Source organism: Lithobates pipiens, unplaced genomic scaffold (genome assembly GCF_037356315.1).
Source record: "Lithobates pipiens isolate NorthernLeopardFrog02 unplaced genomic scaffold, aLitPip1_a1.2 Scaffold_13, whole genome shotgun sequence".
Classification (NCBI taxonomy): Eukaryota; Metazoa; Chordata; class Amphibia; order Anura; family Ranidae; genus Lithobates; species Lithobates pipiens.
This window is the reverse complement of record NW_027507718.1, coordinates 461,679,687-461,699,608: the sequence shown is the minus strand read 5'-3', so window position 1 is coordinate 461,699,608 and position 19,922 is coordinate 461,679,687. Positions and strand designations below refer to the sequence as shown.

Genomic DNA, 19,922 nt, shown 5'->3' with positions numbered 1-19,922 from the left:
TTTTGTTATTTTACTTTTAATAATCTAATTGTATCTTGTCGTCTAGAGTTATGCTTAAATAGTTCACCAAGTATTCTCCCCAGAGGATTAAAGAAAAAAAAATTCCACTTGAAAATGTAATACATTTTGTAACAAGAGAGTATCATGCATACAGCCAGTTTGCTCCAAGGCAAAAAACAGATTAGCAGATCATGTACATCAGAAATGTATTCACATATTCAAATCTAATATTTTATTAATAGGTTAATGTAGCATTGAGTTTTCTCACTGTGCTCAACTTGTTCATCTACAGTTAATGACCCAACAAAGGCCCACAGCACCTAAAGTACATAGAGCAGATTTTTTTTTCTTACATTTTTAATGCAATCTGCTTACATTAAATACTGTAAAAAGAAACCCATCACCAAGATTAACCAAAAATTAGATACCTTGCATTCTCAGAACCCTAAACTCACCGTTGCCCTGGAGGAAGGCAAAAAACAAAAAAAAAAAAAAACACACACACACACACACACACACACACACAAGGTGTGCAGGTGGCCGAATCTTCCCAGGACTACAGCAGGATTTAGACATGTACGTACAGGAGGCCAAGGATATCGCAAAGATATATTGTGGTAAATTATTATTATTATGGTCTCTCACAGAACATGGAAATGCAATAATTTTTGTAAATCTAAACTGCTAAATACCTTTTATCATCAGCGGTCTATAGCAGTCTTGTGACTTCTATCAGTGCCTGGTTAAAGCTTGTAGGAGGAATTTTAATACTGCACTGGCTGTCCTATGAGGCTGCAGGACCCCTGACCCTCTGTCTGGACATTGCTGATTGGCCAATGCTTGGTCACATGCACACTCACAAGGGGAGAAAAAAAAAAACTATACACACCAAACTGAGCATGTGCAGCCTGACTCCAAAGGCTCCATCTTGTCCGGATAGGTTTTGGAGACAATGCAAGGAGGAGGCGGCTCTGTTCATACAGGATCACAAAGCCCTTAGGTCCCACAGTGCGTATAACAAGCATGCTTTACTGAATATACACACTAATTTTTACTGCTGGGTTCAGTAACACTTTAAAAGTTGAGCACAATGCATTTAAAAGCCAACTACAACCAAAAAAAAATAGTTAGTGTCCTGTGGTCAGCTACACCAGCCATCACACACTAAAAAAAAAGAAAAAAAAAAAAGGGCATAAAAGTTTTGAGGTTTGAGAATTTAAAAGAAGAGAAGCATGGCAAATGTTTGACCACAGTTGTTTTGAACATACTTTTCTATCTCACAGGCGTGTTCTCATTTGACCAAGAAACAGCTGACAGAGGAAAAGTAGATCCTGTTACATTGGAAAAGTAAACTCTGTAACCTTCATTTTCATTTGAGAATTTCAATCAACATTATTGAAAGAAAGAAGTAATCAAAAGTGACACACGTCACAGGTTGCAGTAAAGAGAATGACAATAGTACCCTTTACAACAATGATATTCAAATGTCTGCTAAAGAAAATACACATACAAAGCAGGATGCACTGTGCAGCTGTTAACATCATGCCTACCAAACATGTAAAAGAAGCATGAGCAGTTAGCACAAGGTTCTTCAGATCTTTGCAGCGATTAGAATTCCTAGTCCAGGGCACATCAGAATACAGACTCAGACTGTATCAGAATACAGACTCAGACTGTGACCACTGGGAAAAGAGAATAACTACTCAGGCAGAACAGGCAGACTTGAAGGTAATTCTAATTTAATCACGAAGCACTGAAATGTTTACATCTTAAAAACCTACATGAGCAATCCCCGCAACTACAACTCCCTACTGAGGCTTGTAGTCCCCTGAGGTTGCCTATGCTGATTTAAATTGGTTACAGACATCATGCAGGTCAGTCAAGTTCCTCCACCCAAAATGTACTCATACAGCGCTTTATGGACCTTGCTTTGTGCACTAGTCATCCATCATTTGGTGGCAGCGTGGGGGGGGGGGGGGGGGGGGCATTGTGGAATTATTTTTCAGGGGTTGGGTTTAGCCCCTTAGCTCCAGTGAAGGGAGCTCTTAAGGCGTCAGCATAGCAAGACATTTTGGGGGAACAGTTTGGGGATAGCCCCTTTCTGTTCCAACATGATTGTGCATCAGTGCACAAAGGTCCATAAAGACATGGAATAGCGAATTTGGCGTGGAGCAACTTGACTGGCCTGCACATAGTCCTGACCTCAACCCGATAGAACACCTTTGGGATGATTAGAGTGGAGACTGCAAGCAAAGTTGAAGTCACCGGAAGTGACGTAACGCGTAGGATACGGAGACCGGAAGTGACGCTCGCAGCAGAGCGGCGATTTGAATTGTCTTGCTGCTAAATACTGCCTTTTTACCCCATTTCGTTTGTGAGTAATTTTAACCTATTAATAAAGTAGTGAATTTTAAATACATGCTACACTATGGTTGCTCTTATATTTATTCTCTGAGCCATATTGGAACACTTTGATGAAGTGTATTTTGACGGAGATCTGAGAGTGACCCCCTGAGGCCCCCCCCCCTTCCACCCCCTTCCTTGGGACTCCTGGTACATCTATGAGGAGGCTTCATATACGCTATATTATATATAGCGGGAAGGTAATTACCCAGTGTGCACACTTATGCGTGGAATCACCTATGTGGAGGAAGAGCCTTTGATGCATCTTTTCAGCACAGAATCACTTTATATGTCTATGTGACATTATCACGGGACTGTGACAGCTGTATATAGTCCAATTGTTTTGCTATTTTGCACTCAGCACTTTCCGTTTATAGAGTTTTGATCTATAGTTCGATTATTGTACATGGTTTTGACATTTTGTTACACCTAGCACTTTGCTTGCAATTTTTGCACTTTACCAGTTTGCATCTACTTAGTAATTGTTTATATTTTGGTCACTTTGGTTTTGTTTTGATGCACTCAGCACTTTTTGCCATAAGGGCCGGTTCACACAGCGGGCGATGCGAGGCGACACGACTCGACTCGCCTCGCTCCCGCAAGTCGCCCCCGTTCTGTACAATGGAACCGTTCTGAGAGGAGCGACTCGAGTCGCTCCGACTCAGAAAAAAGGTTCCTGTACTACTTCTGGGCGACTTCGGGGGCGACTTGCATTGACTTCTATACAGAAGTCCTCTGCAAGTCGCCGCTGAGCTCGCCGCAGGTCGCGGCGAGGCAAGTCGGAGACGCCTCGCCGCGCCTGCAGCGTGAACCGGCCCTATAAGTCTGATTTACAGTCAGACCACTGTATGTGGTTTTATATTACTGCACTTAGCACTATTATTATGCTGTAGAGATATAAATTCCACCTTGTATTGTGATAGTTATCATTGTATACACATTGCTGCAAGCACTCTTGACAGATACATTTTTACACTGGGAGAAGAGTTTCCCTCCTCTACCATATCAGTTTGAATATATACCATCTGATATACCTCCATTTGAATAATTAGCTCTCTAGCGGCTTCTTTGTAAGATCCCATTTTTCTGGAAGCGCAGCACCATCATTTTTTCTTTTGGTCTATATACACGAGCTGGTGTCTTGTGAAAGTGCTTGCGGCATCCACCAAATAAGAACATTCCTCAAAAATCCCATTTGAGCGCAGGAGCCCATTGAATATTAACAAGGGGTGAATACATACACACACGCCAATTATCAGATTTTTATTCCTGAAAAAATTGTTTTATGTATATATATTTTTCTACTTTTACTTCACCAACTTAGACGATTGTGTTCTGATCCATCACATATAATTCAGATTAAAAAAAACATTGAACCAAAGGCTGTAATGTAACAAAATAGGTAAAGACGCGAAGGTGGGGGGATACTTTTGCAAGGCACACTTACATAGTAGGTGAGGTTGAAAAAAAGACACAAGTCTATCAAGGCCAACCTCACGAAGGCACATGTACAGGCCCGTCTGAAGTTTGCCAATGAATATCTAAATGATTCAGAGAAGGATTGGGTGAAAGTGCTGTGGTCAGATGAGTAAGGATGAGCTGAACACCCCCCGTTTCGGTTTACAGCAGAACATGCGAACGGACCAAAAGTTTGCATGAGCATGCGAACACCATTAAAGTCTATGGGACCCGAACGTGAAAAATCAAAAGTGCAAATTTTAAAGGCTAATATGCAAGTTATTGTCACTTTGGGGACCCGGGTACTGCCCCAGGGGACATGTATCAATGCAAAAAAAAAAAAAGTTTTAAAAAACAGCCGTTTTTTTGGGAGCAGTGATTTTAATGCTTAACCACTTCCCACCCGGCCAATGCATATATACGGCCGGGTGGGAGCCGTCTACTCCTGATAGGACGTTCAGGAACGTCATTCAGGAGTAGCGGGATCGCGCCCGCGCAGCGGCGCGATCCCGATGTGCTCGTGTCACCCGGACACGGCACATCTCAGATCGGCAGGAGGGCTCTGTGATTGGCCCTCCTGATCACATGACGGCCGTGTCCAATCACGGCCGTCATGTGATGTAAACAAACAGCCGGTTGCTAGGCAATCGGCTCTCCTCTCCTCACACGGAAGTCACCGCTGAGGAGAGGAGAGCAGAACGCTGCAGCCGGCTGATGATCAGTGAGTATGGGCTGCTTTTTACAGCTTTTTACTCACTGATCATCAGTGTAAACACACAACACACCACACAGTACAAACACAGTCCCCACATATGTCCCCAAAACACACATGTCCCCAAAACATACATGTCCCCAAATAATAAAAACACATGTCCCTAATAATAAAAACATGTCCCCCACATATGTCCCACTAAAATCACATGTCCCAATGATTATCTGCACACATATGTACGTGATCACCTGCACACATATGTACATGATCATTTGCGTACATATGTCTGTGATCACACAAACCAATTATTATACACTTAACGGAATTTTTTTTACCAAAAACATGTAGCAGAATACATTTTGGCTTAAATTTATGACAAAATTAGATTTTATTGGATTTCTTTTCAAATAGAAAAAAGAAAATATTGTTTTTTTTCCAAATTTCCGCTTTTTTTGCGCTTATATCGCAAAAAAAAAAAAAAACGGAGTCGTGAATAAATACCACCAAAATAAAGCTCTATTTGTGCAAACAAAATGATAACAATTTCATTTGGGTACAGTGTAGCATGACCGCGCAATTGTCACTGAAATCGCTAGAGCGCTGAAAGCTGAAAATTGGGCTGGGAAGGAAGGGGGTGAAAGTGCCCTGTATTGTAGTGGTTAAAATGGAAAAAAAAAAAAGTGAAATCCTTTAAATATAGTACCTGGGGGGTGACTATACCTGTAAAGTGCTTCCTGTGTTTAGAACAGTAAACAATAAAAGTCATTTAAAACTGCTTGCGGCTGTAATGTAATGTCGGGTATCGGCAATGTGGATGAAAATTGAGAAAAGCGGCATGGGTACACCCCCACTTCCTGTTGTCTCCCTCCTTTGGAAGGAGTTGTCGTTGGATTTGAAAGTAGGAGAATGCCTGTATATACTGTACAGCCCGTCCTATATACTCTGCAGAAAATTGTGCCTTAGGTGTTGGTGGTACCAGAACACTGTAAGCCCTCATTAGTTACTCTTGGTGGGCGCTGAAACGGGCCCTGCTGTGAAATATTATATCAAGAATTGTAATTTCATGCCCATGTTGAACAGGGGCAGAAAAATCAGACCTTTGATCAGCTGAGTCTGTGGACAGGCACACTCTGATCAGTTACAAATCCTCCAGCAGCACTGAATGTGCGTTCAGAAAGAATGCTGGATGCAGGACGGGCCAGTAGCTCAATTGCATATTGTGCAAGCTCTGGCCAGTGATCCATCCTCAAGACCCAGTAATCCAGTGGATTTATGGTTGGAAAGGTCTCCAAGTCTGCTCCTGCCCCTAGGTATTCCTGCACCATGTAAATCAGACGTTTGCGATGGTTGCTGGAACCGATGGGGCTGCGGACTAAAGAATTGTCTGAATGCATCGGTCAGATGACCACCTTCTCCACCGCTCCTTCTGTGACTGACCGAAGTCTCAGCAACATGTTGTCCAGGAGGACCAGGAAATTGTAACCTGCCAGGCTCTGGAAACGCATTGCACAAACCTTTCTGCAAGGCCTCCCGGAGAGGTTCCATTCTCTGCTCCCTCTGCAAAGACTGAATAAGTTCCGCAACCTTACCCTTGTAATGTGGATCAAGAAGGGTTGCCAGCCAGTAATGATCCCTCTCCTTGATACCACAAATCCGAGGGTCTTTTCACAAGCTTTGCAGGATCAGGGAGGCCATGCAGTGAAGGTTTGCTGAGGCATTCGATCCAGAGTCCTCTGTGAGACTAAGGATGACATAATCCATAGCCACCTCCTCCCAGCCATGTACAAGTCCATGGGTTTCTGGGGACTGAAAAACGATCCCTTGAAGTCTATTGCTGATGCCAAGTGCTAAGCTCCACCTCAATGCTGACACAATTCTCATCCGCCTCCCCCTCCTCTTCCTGTGTGATCGGCGAGCCCGCAGGGATACTGTCTGGATAAAGGGGGCCTTGAGAGATAAGGAAGTCCTCCTATATATTTATATTACACTAAATACATTGCAGCTAACTGAATCACCTGCCTGCTCAATCTAAATGAAATAACACTCTCTCGGCCAACGCCAGCAACACACTACACATGGCCGACGTGCAGGCGGCCTTATATAGTGTAGGGTGTGGACTTAACCCTCTGAGCCATAATTGCCCAAAGGCACCCTGCCTTTGGCCAATTATGGCTCTCTTTGCTGATGGCGCTGTGATTGGCCAAAGCATGCGGGTCGCAGTGCATTATGGGGAGTGACGTGCCACTTGAATTTGGCGTGAACGCCCCATAATGTTTGTATTTCGATGAACGATTGAACAGCCAATGTTCGAGTCGAACTCATGTTCGACCCGAACATAAAGCTCATCCCTACAGATGAAACCAAAAATTGAGCTTTTTGGCATCAACTCGACTCGCCGTGTTTGTAGGAAGGAAAATGCTGTCTATTACCCCAAGAACCCCATCCCTACAGTCAGGCATAGAGGTGGAAACATTATGCTTTGGGGAGGTTTCTCTGCTAAACGTACAGGCTGACTTTGCAGCATTGAGGGGCCAAGTATTGTAAAATCTTGGATGAGGACTTTCTTCACTCAGCCAGAACACTGAAGATTTGGATGGGTCTTCCAGCATGACAATGACCCAAAACATACTGCCAAGGCAACAAAGGAGGAGTGGCTCAAGAAGCACATTAAGGTCATGGATTGGCCTAGCCAATCTCCAGACCTTAATCCTATAAAAAATTTATGGAGGGAGCTGTAACAGAGTTGCCAAGTGACAGCCAAGGAACCTTGAGGATTTAGAGAAGATCTGTAAAGAAAAATGGACCAAAATCCCTCCTGAGATGTGTGCAAACCTGGTAACCAACTACAAGAAATGTCTTACCTCTGTGCCTTCCAACAAGGGTTTCTCAACCAAGTACCAAGTTACATTTTGCTTGGGGATAAAATTTATTTTACACACTGAACTGCAACTAATTTTATAACATATCATGTTTTTTGTTTTTGTTTTTTGGATTTCTAGTCAATATTCTGTCTCTATCATTTAAAATACATCTATGATAACAATTATAAACACTATTTCTTTCTAAGTGGGCAAACTTACAAAATCTGCAGGGGATCAAATAATTAATTTTCCCCACTGTATGGACACATAAGAATATAGACTAGGTCCACTGGAAAAAGATCTAGCATTAATAATTGAAGAACAGGCGACTTGCAGGTCATTCTAGTTAATTCATGAAGCAATGTGAAAGGTTTACTAAACATCTCAAAAGCAGAGTTCCACCCGAAAATTTAACTTCTGCTGATCCGATTCCTCTCCAGCTCCCCTCCCCCCCGGTGTCACATTTGGCGCCTTTCAGGGGGGAGCAGATACCCGTCTAATCCAGGTATTTGCTCCCACCACCAGCAAAAGATCGCTGCAGTATATCTGGACCCCTCCCCCCCCCCCCGTGCTGTCTTCTCTGGGAGAGACATGTCCCAGAAGACAGCAGGGACCACTCAGAATGCACAGCGTGACCTGCGCATGCACAGTAGGGAACCAGGCTTCCCGATTTCCTTACTGAAGATGCCAGCACCTCCACCCAGAGCCGAGGGACGAGTCAACGTCGGGTGAGGAAATTGCGGGCGCCCGTGGACAGGCAAGTGTAAAAACGTACATGGGCAATCCCCAGGACTTTAATACCCAAAATGGCTGACAAGCCCTACTGAGGCTTTTAGTTCCCTGAGGTTACCTATACTGGCTGAAGTTGGTTATAGACATCAAAAAATGTTCCAAGTATTTAGGTCTATGTACTAAGCAGTAAAAAAGAATTTTATCTGTAGCAGGCAACAGTACTGCTATGGGCCTAACCAAAGGATAAGGCCCAGCACTGCCTACCGCTTAATTATATCTATATAGTATATCAGCCAGTATATAGGATAGGAGCGATCACAATGTACTAGCAGAGTCTTTCAGCTTAGAATCTTTCATCAAACCAAAAAGGCATCAAAATCTTCCTGAAAAAAAACTTGATTTTGTTCAGGTCACCAAAGTAAAAGGCAGAAAAATGTCTGTAAATTGCCCCAAAGAAGCTTGTGTTCCGTTTTGAGCTTAGGGCGTTTTTCTTCTGGTGACAAAACGCTCATTTGTGAACAGGTGCCATCCACATGAAAGGCGTTTTGCTTGTTGGGCGTTTTTTTTCTGGCATTTTACGAGCTGAAAACTCTCAGGTGTGAATGCAGCGTTATGTGAATAGGACATACCTCAATAGTTTTCCGATCATTGTAAAATGGGGGAAAAAAAACAAAAAACGAGCCAACAATTTCCGTAGGATGCTTCTGGACATGCAAGAACCCAAACAGACAAACCAAACTTTAGACATTCCATCTCCATATAAAACACCATGAACAAGGACATGTAATACCTACAGTTGAGCTCAAATGTTTGCATACCCTTGGATTATTTATACACAGACACCAATTGCAATTTAAAAAGCCACAGATGTGGGAAATTAACCTTTAATTGCCATTTTAACCCTTGTGCGTCACCTCATATGTCTGTACCAAGGCCAAACATTACAGGGTATGTAGACTTTTGATCAGGGCCATTTAGGCAATTTCTGTTATAATGATTTAAAAACAACGATGTGATAATAAATGGTTTCATAATCGCCATCCTTAAAGACAGTTTTTTGGCATGATCGGTCATACTTTCAATGCCACAATTTCAAATTTCTGACTGGGTATGCAACATTTTGAGCACAACTAAATATAACCCTTGGTTGCAACATTGACACAAAAAAGATCAGTCAGATCAGTGCACATCGCCTACAGACAAGCCAGTCTGACATTTACCAAGTAGGGAAAAAGTATGTTGGTGGAGAAAGGAATGTCACTAAAACAGCTCACTATGTACAAGCAATGCAGTTTATAGGAGTGTCAACTGTTCTAATTAGGCTGCTCAATACAGGTCTCACCAACCCCTCCAGGACCGGCCAGGTGAGCCACCTGAGTTCACAATGTATGTCAAAGGGATCATGACCCAAGCCATAATCTGTAGTTGGACTACAATGAACAAACACAGTTGAAAACAATTCTCAAAAAAATCTGAAACATTTAAAAAAGACATTCTACCTTTTGGGAGGGGTGGGGGGTGCACCACATTAAGAAGTTTAAAAAATGTGCATATTTTCGATTTCTGCACTGAAGTCTGCAAAGCATTACAACTGCAATTAAAGAAGTTTCAGAGAAGCAAAGCAGAGGCTCCTGCAGGCTGCACCCCAGATCCAGGTCCATACCTCTATGACATGATGGGGCTGGAGGAAATAATCAATGGAGTACAAGTGCGGTGACATTACTACACTTGTGCTCCTTTAAGATCTTCAATTCCCTCTGCCATAGTGGCAGATGGGACTTTTAGACTTTCATTGACAGATTTCTGTAAATGGATGATGCGGATATGCAGACAGGGCCAGGCACAGACCCTCCAAATGCAAAAGAAAAAACAGAAATGCTGTCTAACGTTTTCACCAAAATCTTGCCCAACAGATAACTCCCGTTGTTGCAATTGATCATTCACCCAAACCAAGCAGCATTTAGGTAGAGTAGCAAGCAGAATCTTCATAATTTGAGTAAAACCTTACTCTTGGTTTGGCAGAAATCGGATTTTGAAAATAAATAGCAGTTACTATTTTTCCAAACACTTCCATTTGTGATACCTCTTCATTTCCAAGATCTCTTGGAAATATACCAGAGCATTGGTCCAATCCAGTAAAATACTACCAAGCAACAAATTTTGTTAGGATCGTTGGAATGATGCAGGAACTTGACCCACAAACAGTGGCTAAAACTAGAACAGGTAAACCGCGTCCCCTTGTCTTGCGTTTGGTGGCTAGGGCTGAAGGGTATTAAATTACCAATCTCCAAACCTATTACTGGTCGTCTTTGAAGGTTGCCTCTTCCACAGCCTGTATTGCTCTGCCTGGTGCGGCACTCATGACCCTGACTGTGAAATCCTGCCTTTCCCACGTTTTCATGCAGCAAACAAAATTTCACCTCAAAAGACTGTCAAATTTGTGTTAATACATCAGAACAACGTTAGACCCTTCTCTGAATGTGTGGAGACTCACTCAACTGCTGAACTCGGTCCTATTTACTCCTCGGGTGCTATTCACCTGCTCCTCTCACACCCTACGAGCAGAACGGCTGACAACGGTATGTTGCAACACCCAATCTCTTTCAAATCAAGTTCTAATTGCACTGTGGATTCCTTTTCTCCACTGTTTGTGTCCTCTATAAAATCTATCTACACACTTCTTGTATCTGTTGGTCCAAATAATTTGGTGGTGGGGGGGGTTTTAGGGACTGGGCTTTCACTCCTTAGTTCCAGTGAAGGGAGCTCTCAAGTCATCAGCGTACCAAGACATTCTGGACAATTTCATGCTCCCAACTTTGTGGAAACCGTTCGAGGGATGGCCCCTTCCTGTTCCAATATGGCTGCACACCAGTGCACAATGCAAGGTCCATAAAGACATGGATGAGCAAAGTTTGGGTGGAGGAACTTGACTGGCCTGCACAAAGGCCTGACCTCAACCTGTTAGAACACCTTTGGGTTGAATTAGAGCAGAAACCGCAAGCCAGGCCATCTCACTCAACATCAGTGCCTGACCTCACAAATGCACTTCTGGAAGAATGGTCAAACATTCCCATAGACACACTCCTAAACCTTGTGGACAGCCTTCCCAGAAGAGTTGAAGCTGTTATAGCTGTAAAGGGTGGGCCAACTCAATATTGAACCCTACGAACTAAGGCTGGGATGCCATTAAAGTTCATGTAAAGGCAGGTGCCCCAAATGCTAAGCAGGCAGGCACATTTTTTGACCTCATGCGGCATTGAATGTTCTAGCAAAAAGTCAACAGCACTAAAAACAAAAACTAGGAACCAAAACAAGTGATTATATAAAAAAAAAACACACTGATTTTTATCTTAGATTAGACAAAGCACCAAAACTAAAAGTCTGCATAGCAAGTCACACTACTCTAGTTTTGCATGGACATGAGGTTCGAATTTAGGCTGCACATACACTGACAGATCAAATACGGTTCTGAAGGTTTTCAGAAATATTTTACAACCTGATCACAGAAAAAAGAAAATATTGTATTATACAGTTAACCGTATGCTGTAAATTCCTAAACGCAAGACTTGTTCTGAAAAAAAAACAAAAAACAAAAAAAAAAAACAATTGCACAGGTAAACACTGATGCGGCGGGAAAACCTCCATGTGCATGAGGCCTAATTATGCTACATTACCAAGAAATTACCTAAAAAATAATTTTTGGAAGTTAAAAAATATTTTAGTAATCATGGGGTGGCACAGTGGTGTAGTGGTTAGCACTCTCGCCTAGCAGTAAAAAGGGTCGCTGGTTCGAATGTCAACCATGACACTACCTGCCTGGAGTTTGCATGTTCTCCCTGTGCCTGCGTGCGTTTCCTCTGGGTACTCCGCTTTCCTCCCACACTCCAAAGACATGCAGGTAGGTTAATTGGCTTCTATCCAAAATTGGCCCTAGTATATGAATGGGGATCTTGGATTGTGGACTCCTTGAGGGTAGGGACCAATGTGAGAGTGCAATGTACAGGGATAGGACTGGTGTCTTTATTCAACCTTACTAACTGTAAATACTATGTAAATCATAACAGTCCCATTTAATAAGAGCATAAAGCATTAACAACATTTGATTTAACATATAGTCAGAGTGCAATCAGATTGGTTGTCATGTTTTAGGCCATCCATCAACAGAAGGATGAGTTATTGGTAGACATTATCTGCCCACCTCGCTCAATAAGTGGAATCTTTGCATTCATTTATAACAAACAAAACCCAAATCTCCCTGTGAAGAGTTGAGTAGCACTCGCATGGCTCAATTTTCCATGTGTGGGAACGGAAGACCCCATCCCACTTCCAGAGCACAGAGCTGTACACTTTATGGGACTGAAGCTACATACATTTCATAACATGCTGGACCAGCTTGGTCAAAATGAACCAATCTACACTAAAAGCTGGAGATCTGTTTTAACTATCGACTGAAATCTACTCCCTGTGTGGCATATTGACCGAATAAGTTGTTGACTATAGACTGATCATTCCCATCAGAAGAGAGGAATTGAAAAAAAGAGGCAAAATGCACACCCGTCCAGCTCAGTGTGTTTTTACCACCCCAACCACGAGTGTAAACAAGGCCTCATCTAGTAATATTCTAAAAACACTAACCTGTCCTCAGGTAGACAGTGCTGCTGTCCAAGAGTGGCTACATTGCTCCTCCATAGTTGCAGTGCAGGAGTCAGCATGGCCACCCTAGGACAGGAAGGATGTTCCTGGGCAGATTACAAGAAGAGAGATTGGAAAAATGCCCAAATGAAGAAAACAAATGCAGCCATCGCAGGATTGGTAGGCTGCAATATAGAACATTTTTGGTTTTGGGTATAGATGCCTCTATGTAGGAGAAAATTGATGCTTTATGAAACTATACTTTTTTTCTTATGAAAATATTTGCATGACTAACTAAACTTTGTACATTATTATTGGATTATTTTGCTTTAGTCCATGCTCACAATTGTGAATGGGCCCAACAGCATTTACATGCGAGAACCCCAGCTAGGGTTCCCAGCGTTTCGCTGTGGGAGGCAGATTCATTGACAGCAATGGAAGGCTGCCCGCTCCTGCAGCTTAATCGCAGCTGGTCATGTAATCACTCATGTAAATCATCTTCAAGGGGCTGCTTCCCACAGCTAATCGCTGGGAACCCCCACTGGGATTCTTGCATGTATACGCCATCAGGCCTATCCGAGGTATGAATGGGGTCTAAATTCTAAAAGCCTGACAAAGAATTATCCATCTGAATTTACAATTCGTTATAGCAGTGATACAACCAATCTGTAAATGTGTACATCACATAGAATCAATAACACATCTCAGGTTTTTGCATAGCCCTGACACAAGCAGGTAAACCGTGATTATGGTGCTGGGACCTTCTCCGATTAGGAAGTCCCTGGAGAAAAAATTAAATAAAAATAGAAATGCAGTACCTTTTGTACCTGCCGTGGATTGCTCTGTTGGGTGTCACGAGGAGGGACTTTACCAAAAATCTTCCAGCCAAGGTCGTTTGGTTTTTCCGTCTGGATGCTTTTTCTTCTGGCAAATATATTTCTGGGGGGAAAAAAACAAAAACAAAAACACATTAAAAAGTAGCCAAATGAGTGAAAAAACAAAAACCACACAGGTTTCTGTTTAACTTGCACTTTATTTTAATTTGACAAAGTGAGAGTGACAAAAGTAACCAACATTTAGGGGGCTTACCAGTCCACTTTATTAAGCGCTTGTAGTTGCAGAATAAAAAAAAAAAAAAAAAAGGGGGGAGTTAGCCATACATGAATTTCTATAGTGGATAGAGGAAGCTCTCCTGTTGGCGGTTGTATTCTAACAGTTGAGGCAACCAAAATAACCGACTGATTCTGATAGGATGCAGTCACCGTTCTGCCAATAATTTGCCAACTGGCTCAGTTGTCTTTTAAATCACCTTTTGTCAAGCTGGGTGGTGCAGACAGGGCTACCCACAGCTCAAATTTCAAACAGGATCCAGCAGGAATCCAGCAAAATGTGAGCCGTATACGGGAAAATTTAGGTGGCACAATGAGCCAGGATGAAAATGGATAAAAGTCATCCTTGTAATGGGATTGGCTGTTAGGCCCATGAATAAGAACTATACGCTCCATATTTATGTATTAGAGGACAGCAGTACGAAGCAAGCAGTGCTCAGGGGCAAAATTGGCTAAAACAGAGCAGGTTTTCTAACATGCTTCACCAGTGTAAGCCCTGACCCTTGCTAGCAGAAGGTTGGTTAGGATTGAGGACTTCCCACAGACCAGAAATTGGCTGTTTGGCTGCTTTGAAAAGAGAACATTAATTGGGTGGGTTAGAAAGCATGTCCTGGGTTTACGATCGAAATAGGTGACTGTGATCTTGTATTTGAGAATGTATAGTCATTGCATATTGAGCTTTTTGCAGGTATGGTTGTATTTTGTTACACACAGCATGGGATGAAATCACACACACAATATCTTGTTGCTGTAATAAAGAGGTTCATTGTTTTCCAGAACACTGGCATCCTATCCAGAACACCATCATAACTACTTGTGTACCATTATGTAAGAGTGTAGACTAGATTCAGATGCACTCAAAGATAATACTGACATTCTTTGGTAATATTCCATGTCACAGTTTTTTTTCTATATCAATTGTAGTTTTGTCTCTGACTTTTACAGTTCTTGATGGACTTGTTCTCTTGCTGCAAGATCAGAAATCCCCGGGCACAATAGGCATTCTACATCTATTATGGAGACGCCTACATTTTAATCTCAGATATAAGATTTCCCCCCTTTTATGTAATTATTTCTGGCCTTTTTTTTTTTACGATTTTATTACACTCAGCTGACATCATGAGTGTGTAATTCCTGGGGTGGCTTCACAGTATTACAGATCTTATTTCTCAACCTGATGAAAGATCTGTTGCCCATGGTATTTATTCGTTTTTTGTTTCTGTGCAGCGAACATGATGATATGCACTAATAATCTTTGCATATATATGTGTTTAAGAATTTAGAGTTGCTATTCTCTGAAAATACCATCTTTTACTCTGTACAATGAGGGAAAAAAGTATTTCATCCCCTGCTGTTTTTGTACATTTGCCCACTAACAAAGAAAGGATCAGTCTATAATTTTAATGGAAGGTTTATTTTAAACAGTGAGAGACAGAACAACAAAAAAAATCCAAAAAATAACGCATTTCAAAAAAGTTAAATTGATTTGCATTTTAATGAGTGAAATAAGTATTTGACCCCTTGGCAAAACATGACTAAGTACTTGGTGGCAAACCGGGCCTATTCTGGCACTTCTCTCCTACATGTAAAAATAAAAAATTTTTGCTAGAAAATTACTCAAAACCCCCAAACATTATAGATTTCTTTTACCAGAGAACCTGGGGAATAAAATGGCGGTCATTGCAACTTTTTATCTCACACAGTATTGCGGAATAATTTTTCAAACACCTTGATTTCATGAATTAAAAAAAATTAAACAGTAAAGTTAGCCCAATTTTTTTGTATAACGGAAAGATGATTTTACGCCAAGTAAATAGATACCCAACATGACATGCTTCAAAATGGTGCATACTCCTGGAATGGCGCCAAACTTCGGTACTTAAAAATCTCCATAGGCGACTCTGAAAATTTTTACAGGTTATTTTAGCATTACAGAGGAGGTCTAGTGCCAGTATTGTTGCACACTATCACACGCGGCGATACCTCACATGTGTGGTTTGTGTGCGTTTACATATGTGGGCAGGACTTGCATGTGCATTCGCTTGAGCGCGTGCTACTGGGGACAGGGGCGTAAAAAAAATAAAAAAAATAATAAATAATAATAATAATAAATAATAATAATAATAATAATAATAAATAATAATAATACATTTTTATTTCACTTTTTTTTTTTTTACACTTTTTACATTTTTTTGATCACTTTTATTCCTATTAGAAGGAATGTAAACATCCCTTGGAATAGGAGTCTATGTGACAGGTCCTCTTTACGGAGAGATGAGGGGTCAATAAGACTCCACATCTCTCCTCCAAGCTGGAAAGCATGAGATCGGTGAAAAAAATTCACCGATCTCATGCCGACAGCCGCAGTGGCGGCTTTGTTGACATCCAGGAACCCGGGCCTCCAACTGTCATGGAGATGACTAGTGACCATGTCCCGTCACCTATAAGAACAATCAAGTGGCGGAACTGCCGCTATGATTGTTCTTATGGTGCACAGAGTCGCCGACTGGAAATAATAGCTGAATGATGCCTCTAGCTGCAGGCATCATTCAGATATTCCTGCACAAATTCAAGGATGTCATTTGACTATGTGCAGTAGGGAAGTGGTTAAGGTTTCGAGGCTGAGGTTTGGTAACTCAAACCTTCAGCTCCCTCTACATATTTTCTATGGGATTAAGGTCTGGAGACTGGCTAGGCCACTCCAGGACCTTAATGTGCTTCTTCTTGAGCCACTCCTTTGTTGCCTTGGCCGTGTGTTTTTGTTCATCATGCTGGAACACCCATCCACCACCCATTTTCAATGCCCTGGCTGAGGGAAGGAGGTTCTCACCCAAGATTTGACGGTACATGGCAAACTGGTCAGATTGTGTTCATCCATTTTTTAGGTCCTTGAGTTCACTAAGACAAGGTCAGATCTTAATGAAGAACTGTATATGGTCACTTCTCTTCAGAATTGCAGAGCAGAAAAGGATGACTTCTAGTGAAGCCATTCCTTTGTGGATTTGGATGTATGCTTTGGGTCATGCGGAAAGAAGATGTTCCTCTTCATGTTCAGCTTTCTAGCAGAAGCCTGAAGGCTTTGTGCCAATATGAACTGGTATTTGGAAAAAACAGCCCCAAAGCATGATGCTGCCTCCACCATGCTTCACTGTGGGTATGGTGTTCTTTTGGTGATGTGCAGCGTTTTTACGCCAAATATATCTTTTTGCATCATGGCCATAAATTTCAACCTTGGCTTCATCAGACGGGCTTGGATGTTTTTCTTTGTAAGAAAAGGCTTCAGTCTTGCCACTCTACCCCATAGTCCAGACATATGACGAATACGGGAGATTGTGGTCACATGTACCACACAACCAGTACTTGCCAGATATTCCTGCAGCTCCTTTAATGTTGCTGTAGGCCTCTTGGCAGTCTCAGTTTTCTTCTTGTCTTTTCATCAGTTTTAGAGGGACATCCAGTTCTTGGTAATGTCACTGCCATATTTATTCACTTGAGGACTGTCTTCACTGTGTTCCATGGTATATCTAATGCCTTGGAAATTCTTTTGTACCTTTATCCTGACTGATACCTTTTAACAATGGGAGCCCTCTGATGCTTTGGAAGCTCTCTGCGGACCATGGCTTTTGCTATAGGATGCGACTAAGAAAACATTAGGAAAGACCTACTAGAACAGTTGAACTTTATTTGGGGTAATTCAGAGGCACTTTAACCACTTCCATACCGGACCTTTTTTGGAACTTTGTCGACAAGTTTAAATTAGTATTTTTGCTAGAAAAATTACTGAGAACTCCTAAACATTGTTTTTTTTTTTGTTTGTTTTTTGCAGAAACGCTAGGGAATAAAAAAGGGGATTGTTGCAACTTTTTACATCACATGGTATTTGCGCAGCAGTTTTAAAAAAAATTTTTTTTTAAGGTAAATTAGCCCAATTTTTTTGTATAATTTTTTTTTTTGTGAAAGATGTTACGCTGAGTAAATAGATACCCAACATGTCACGCTTTAAAATAGCGCACACTCGTGGAATGGTGCCAAACTTCGGTACTCAACCACTACAATACAGGGCACTTTCACCCCCTTCCTTCCCAGCCCAATTTTCAGCTTTCATCGCTCTAGCGCTTTCAATGACAATTGCGTGGTCATGCTACACTGTACCCAAATGAAATTGTTATCATTTTGTTCGCACAAATAGAGCTTTATTTTGGTGTTATTTATTCACGACTCCATTTTTTATTTTTTGCGATATAAGCGCAAAAAAAGCGGAAATTTGGAAAATAAACAATATTTTCTTTTTTCTATTTGAAAAGAAATCCAATAAAATCAAATTTTGTCATAAATTTAAGCCAAAATGTATTCTGCTACATGTTTTTGGTAAAAAAAATTCTGTTAAGTGTATAATAATTGGTTTGTGTGATCACGGACATATGTACGCAAATGATCATGTACATATGTGTGCAGGTGATCACGTACATATGTGTGCAGATAATCATTGGGCCATGTGATTTTAGTGGGACACATGTTTTTATTATTTGGGGACATGTGTGTTTTGGGGACATATGTGGGGACTGTGTTTGTACTGTGTGGTGTGTTGTGTGTTGACACTAGATTGATGATCAGTGAGTAAAAAGCTGTAAAAAACAGCTCATACTCACTGATCATCAGTCGGCTGCAGCGTTCTGCTCTCCTCTCCTCAGCAAAGACTTCCGTGTGAGGAGAGGAGAGCCGATTGCCTAGCAACCGGCTGTTTGTTTACATCACATGACGGCCGTAATTGGACACGGCCGTCATGTGATCAGGAGGGCCAATCACAGAGCCCTCCTGCCGATCTGAGATGTGCCGTGTCCAGGTGACACGAGCACATCGGGATAGCGCGCGCGATCCCGCTACTTCTGAAGGACGTTCCTGAACGTCCTATCAGGAGTAGACGGCTCCCACCCGGCCGTATATATATGCATTGGCCGGGTGGGAAGTGGTTAATCTACATAGGCAAATCTACTTACCTGTTTAGAGTTACAGAGGAGGTCTTAGAGCAAGAGTAACAATTCTAGCTCAACACATGCGGCGATACCTTACATGTGTGATGTGAACGCAGTTTACATATGTGGGTGCGACTTACATATGCGTTTGCTTCTGTGCGCGAGCAGGCTTTAAAATTATCTTTTTTTTATTGTTTTACTTTTATTTTATTTTTACACTTTCTCTTTACTTTTTTTTGATCGCTTTTCTTCCTATTACAAAGAATGTAAACTTTGCTTGTAAGAGGAATAGCGTGTGACAGGTCCTCTTTATGGAAAGACTGAGATCAAAAAAATAAACTAAAAACTGTCTCGGCCTTTCCAGCTACGTCCCCGGCATTGTTTACTTCCGGCCCAGATGTGACATCATAACATCGCACCAGGGCTTCCGATGGTCAGAGATGACTGGGGACCATCTGGTCACCAAAAATCTCTATGCTCAACTTCAAGCAGCAACTGATTCTTTTTCCGGCTCGACGATCACACGGTAGGGTGGCCCCTCCTGCCGCCTGTAAGAACGATCAAGCAGATGAACTGCTGCTATGATTGTTTTTACGGTGCACAGAATCGCCGGCTGTAAAAGATTACATCTGTGATACATACACATGAAGCAATACAAAGACAACAGGATACTTTTTACAAGTACGTCACAACACAAATTCATATATGAAATGTTAGCCTCTTGCCGAACGCCCCACATACATTCATGCCGGCGACCCCCTCCCGCTGTGATTGGACTGTGGCTGCGATATCTGCCAGAACCTGCCGATAATTCCCGGCAGATCACCGTTCTGTTAGTAGGGAAGACAGATCTTGTGTTTCTCCCCACAGTACAAGCACCCCCTACACATTTACAATGCAATACCTAAACACATTTAACTCTTTGATTGACAATTAACCCCTTCCCTGCCAATGTCATTAGTACAGTGACTGTGCATATTTTTTTAGCACCGATCAATGTATCAATGTCACTGGTCCTCCCGCCCCCCCAAAAAAAAGCATC

The 19,922-nt window shown here is 41.9% G+C and overlaps 1 protein-coding gene across 4 annotated transcripts in view; it reads right to left on the bottom strand.

Moving 5' to 3' along the window:
• The window catches only part of TBC1D14 (TBC1 domain family member 14), a 199,422-nt gene that overhangs the window by 76,985 nt on the left and 102,515 nt on the right, over window positions 1–19,922 (bottom strand). For 2 of the 4 annotated variants that reach the window (XM_077477824.1, XM_077477826.1), the window contains one exon: window positions 13,617–13,737. In XM_077477824.1, the coding sequence (XP_077333950.1) occupies window positions 13,617–13,737 (121 nt within the window). The remainder of the gene's footprint in view (window positions 1–13,616; window positions 13,738–19,922) is intronic. The other 2 variants (XM_077477825.1, XM_077477827.1) reach the window with 1 other exon arrangement.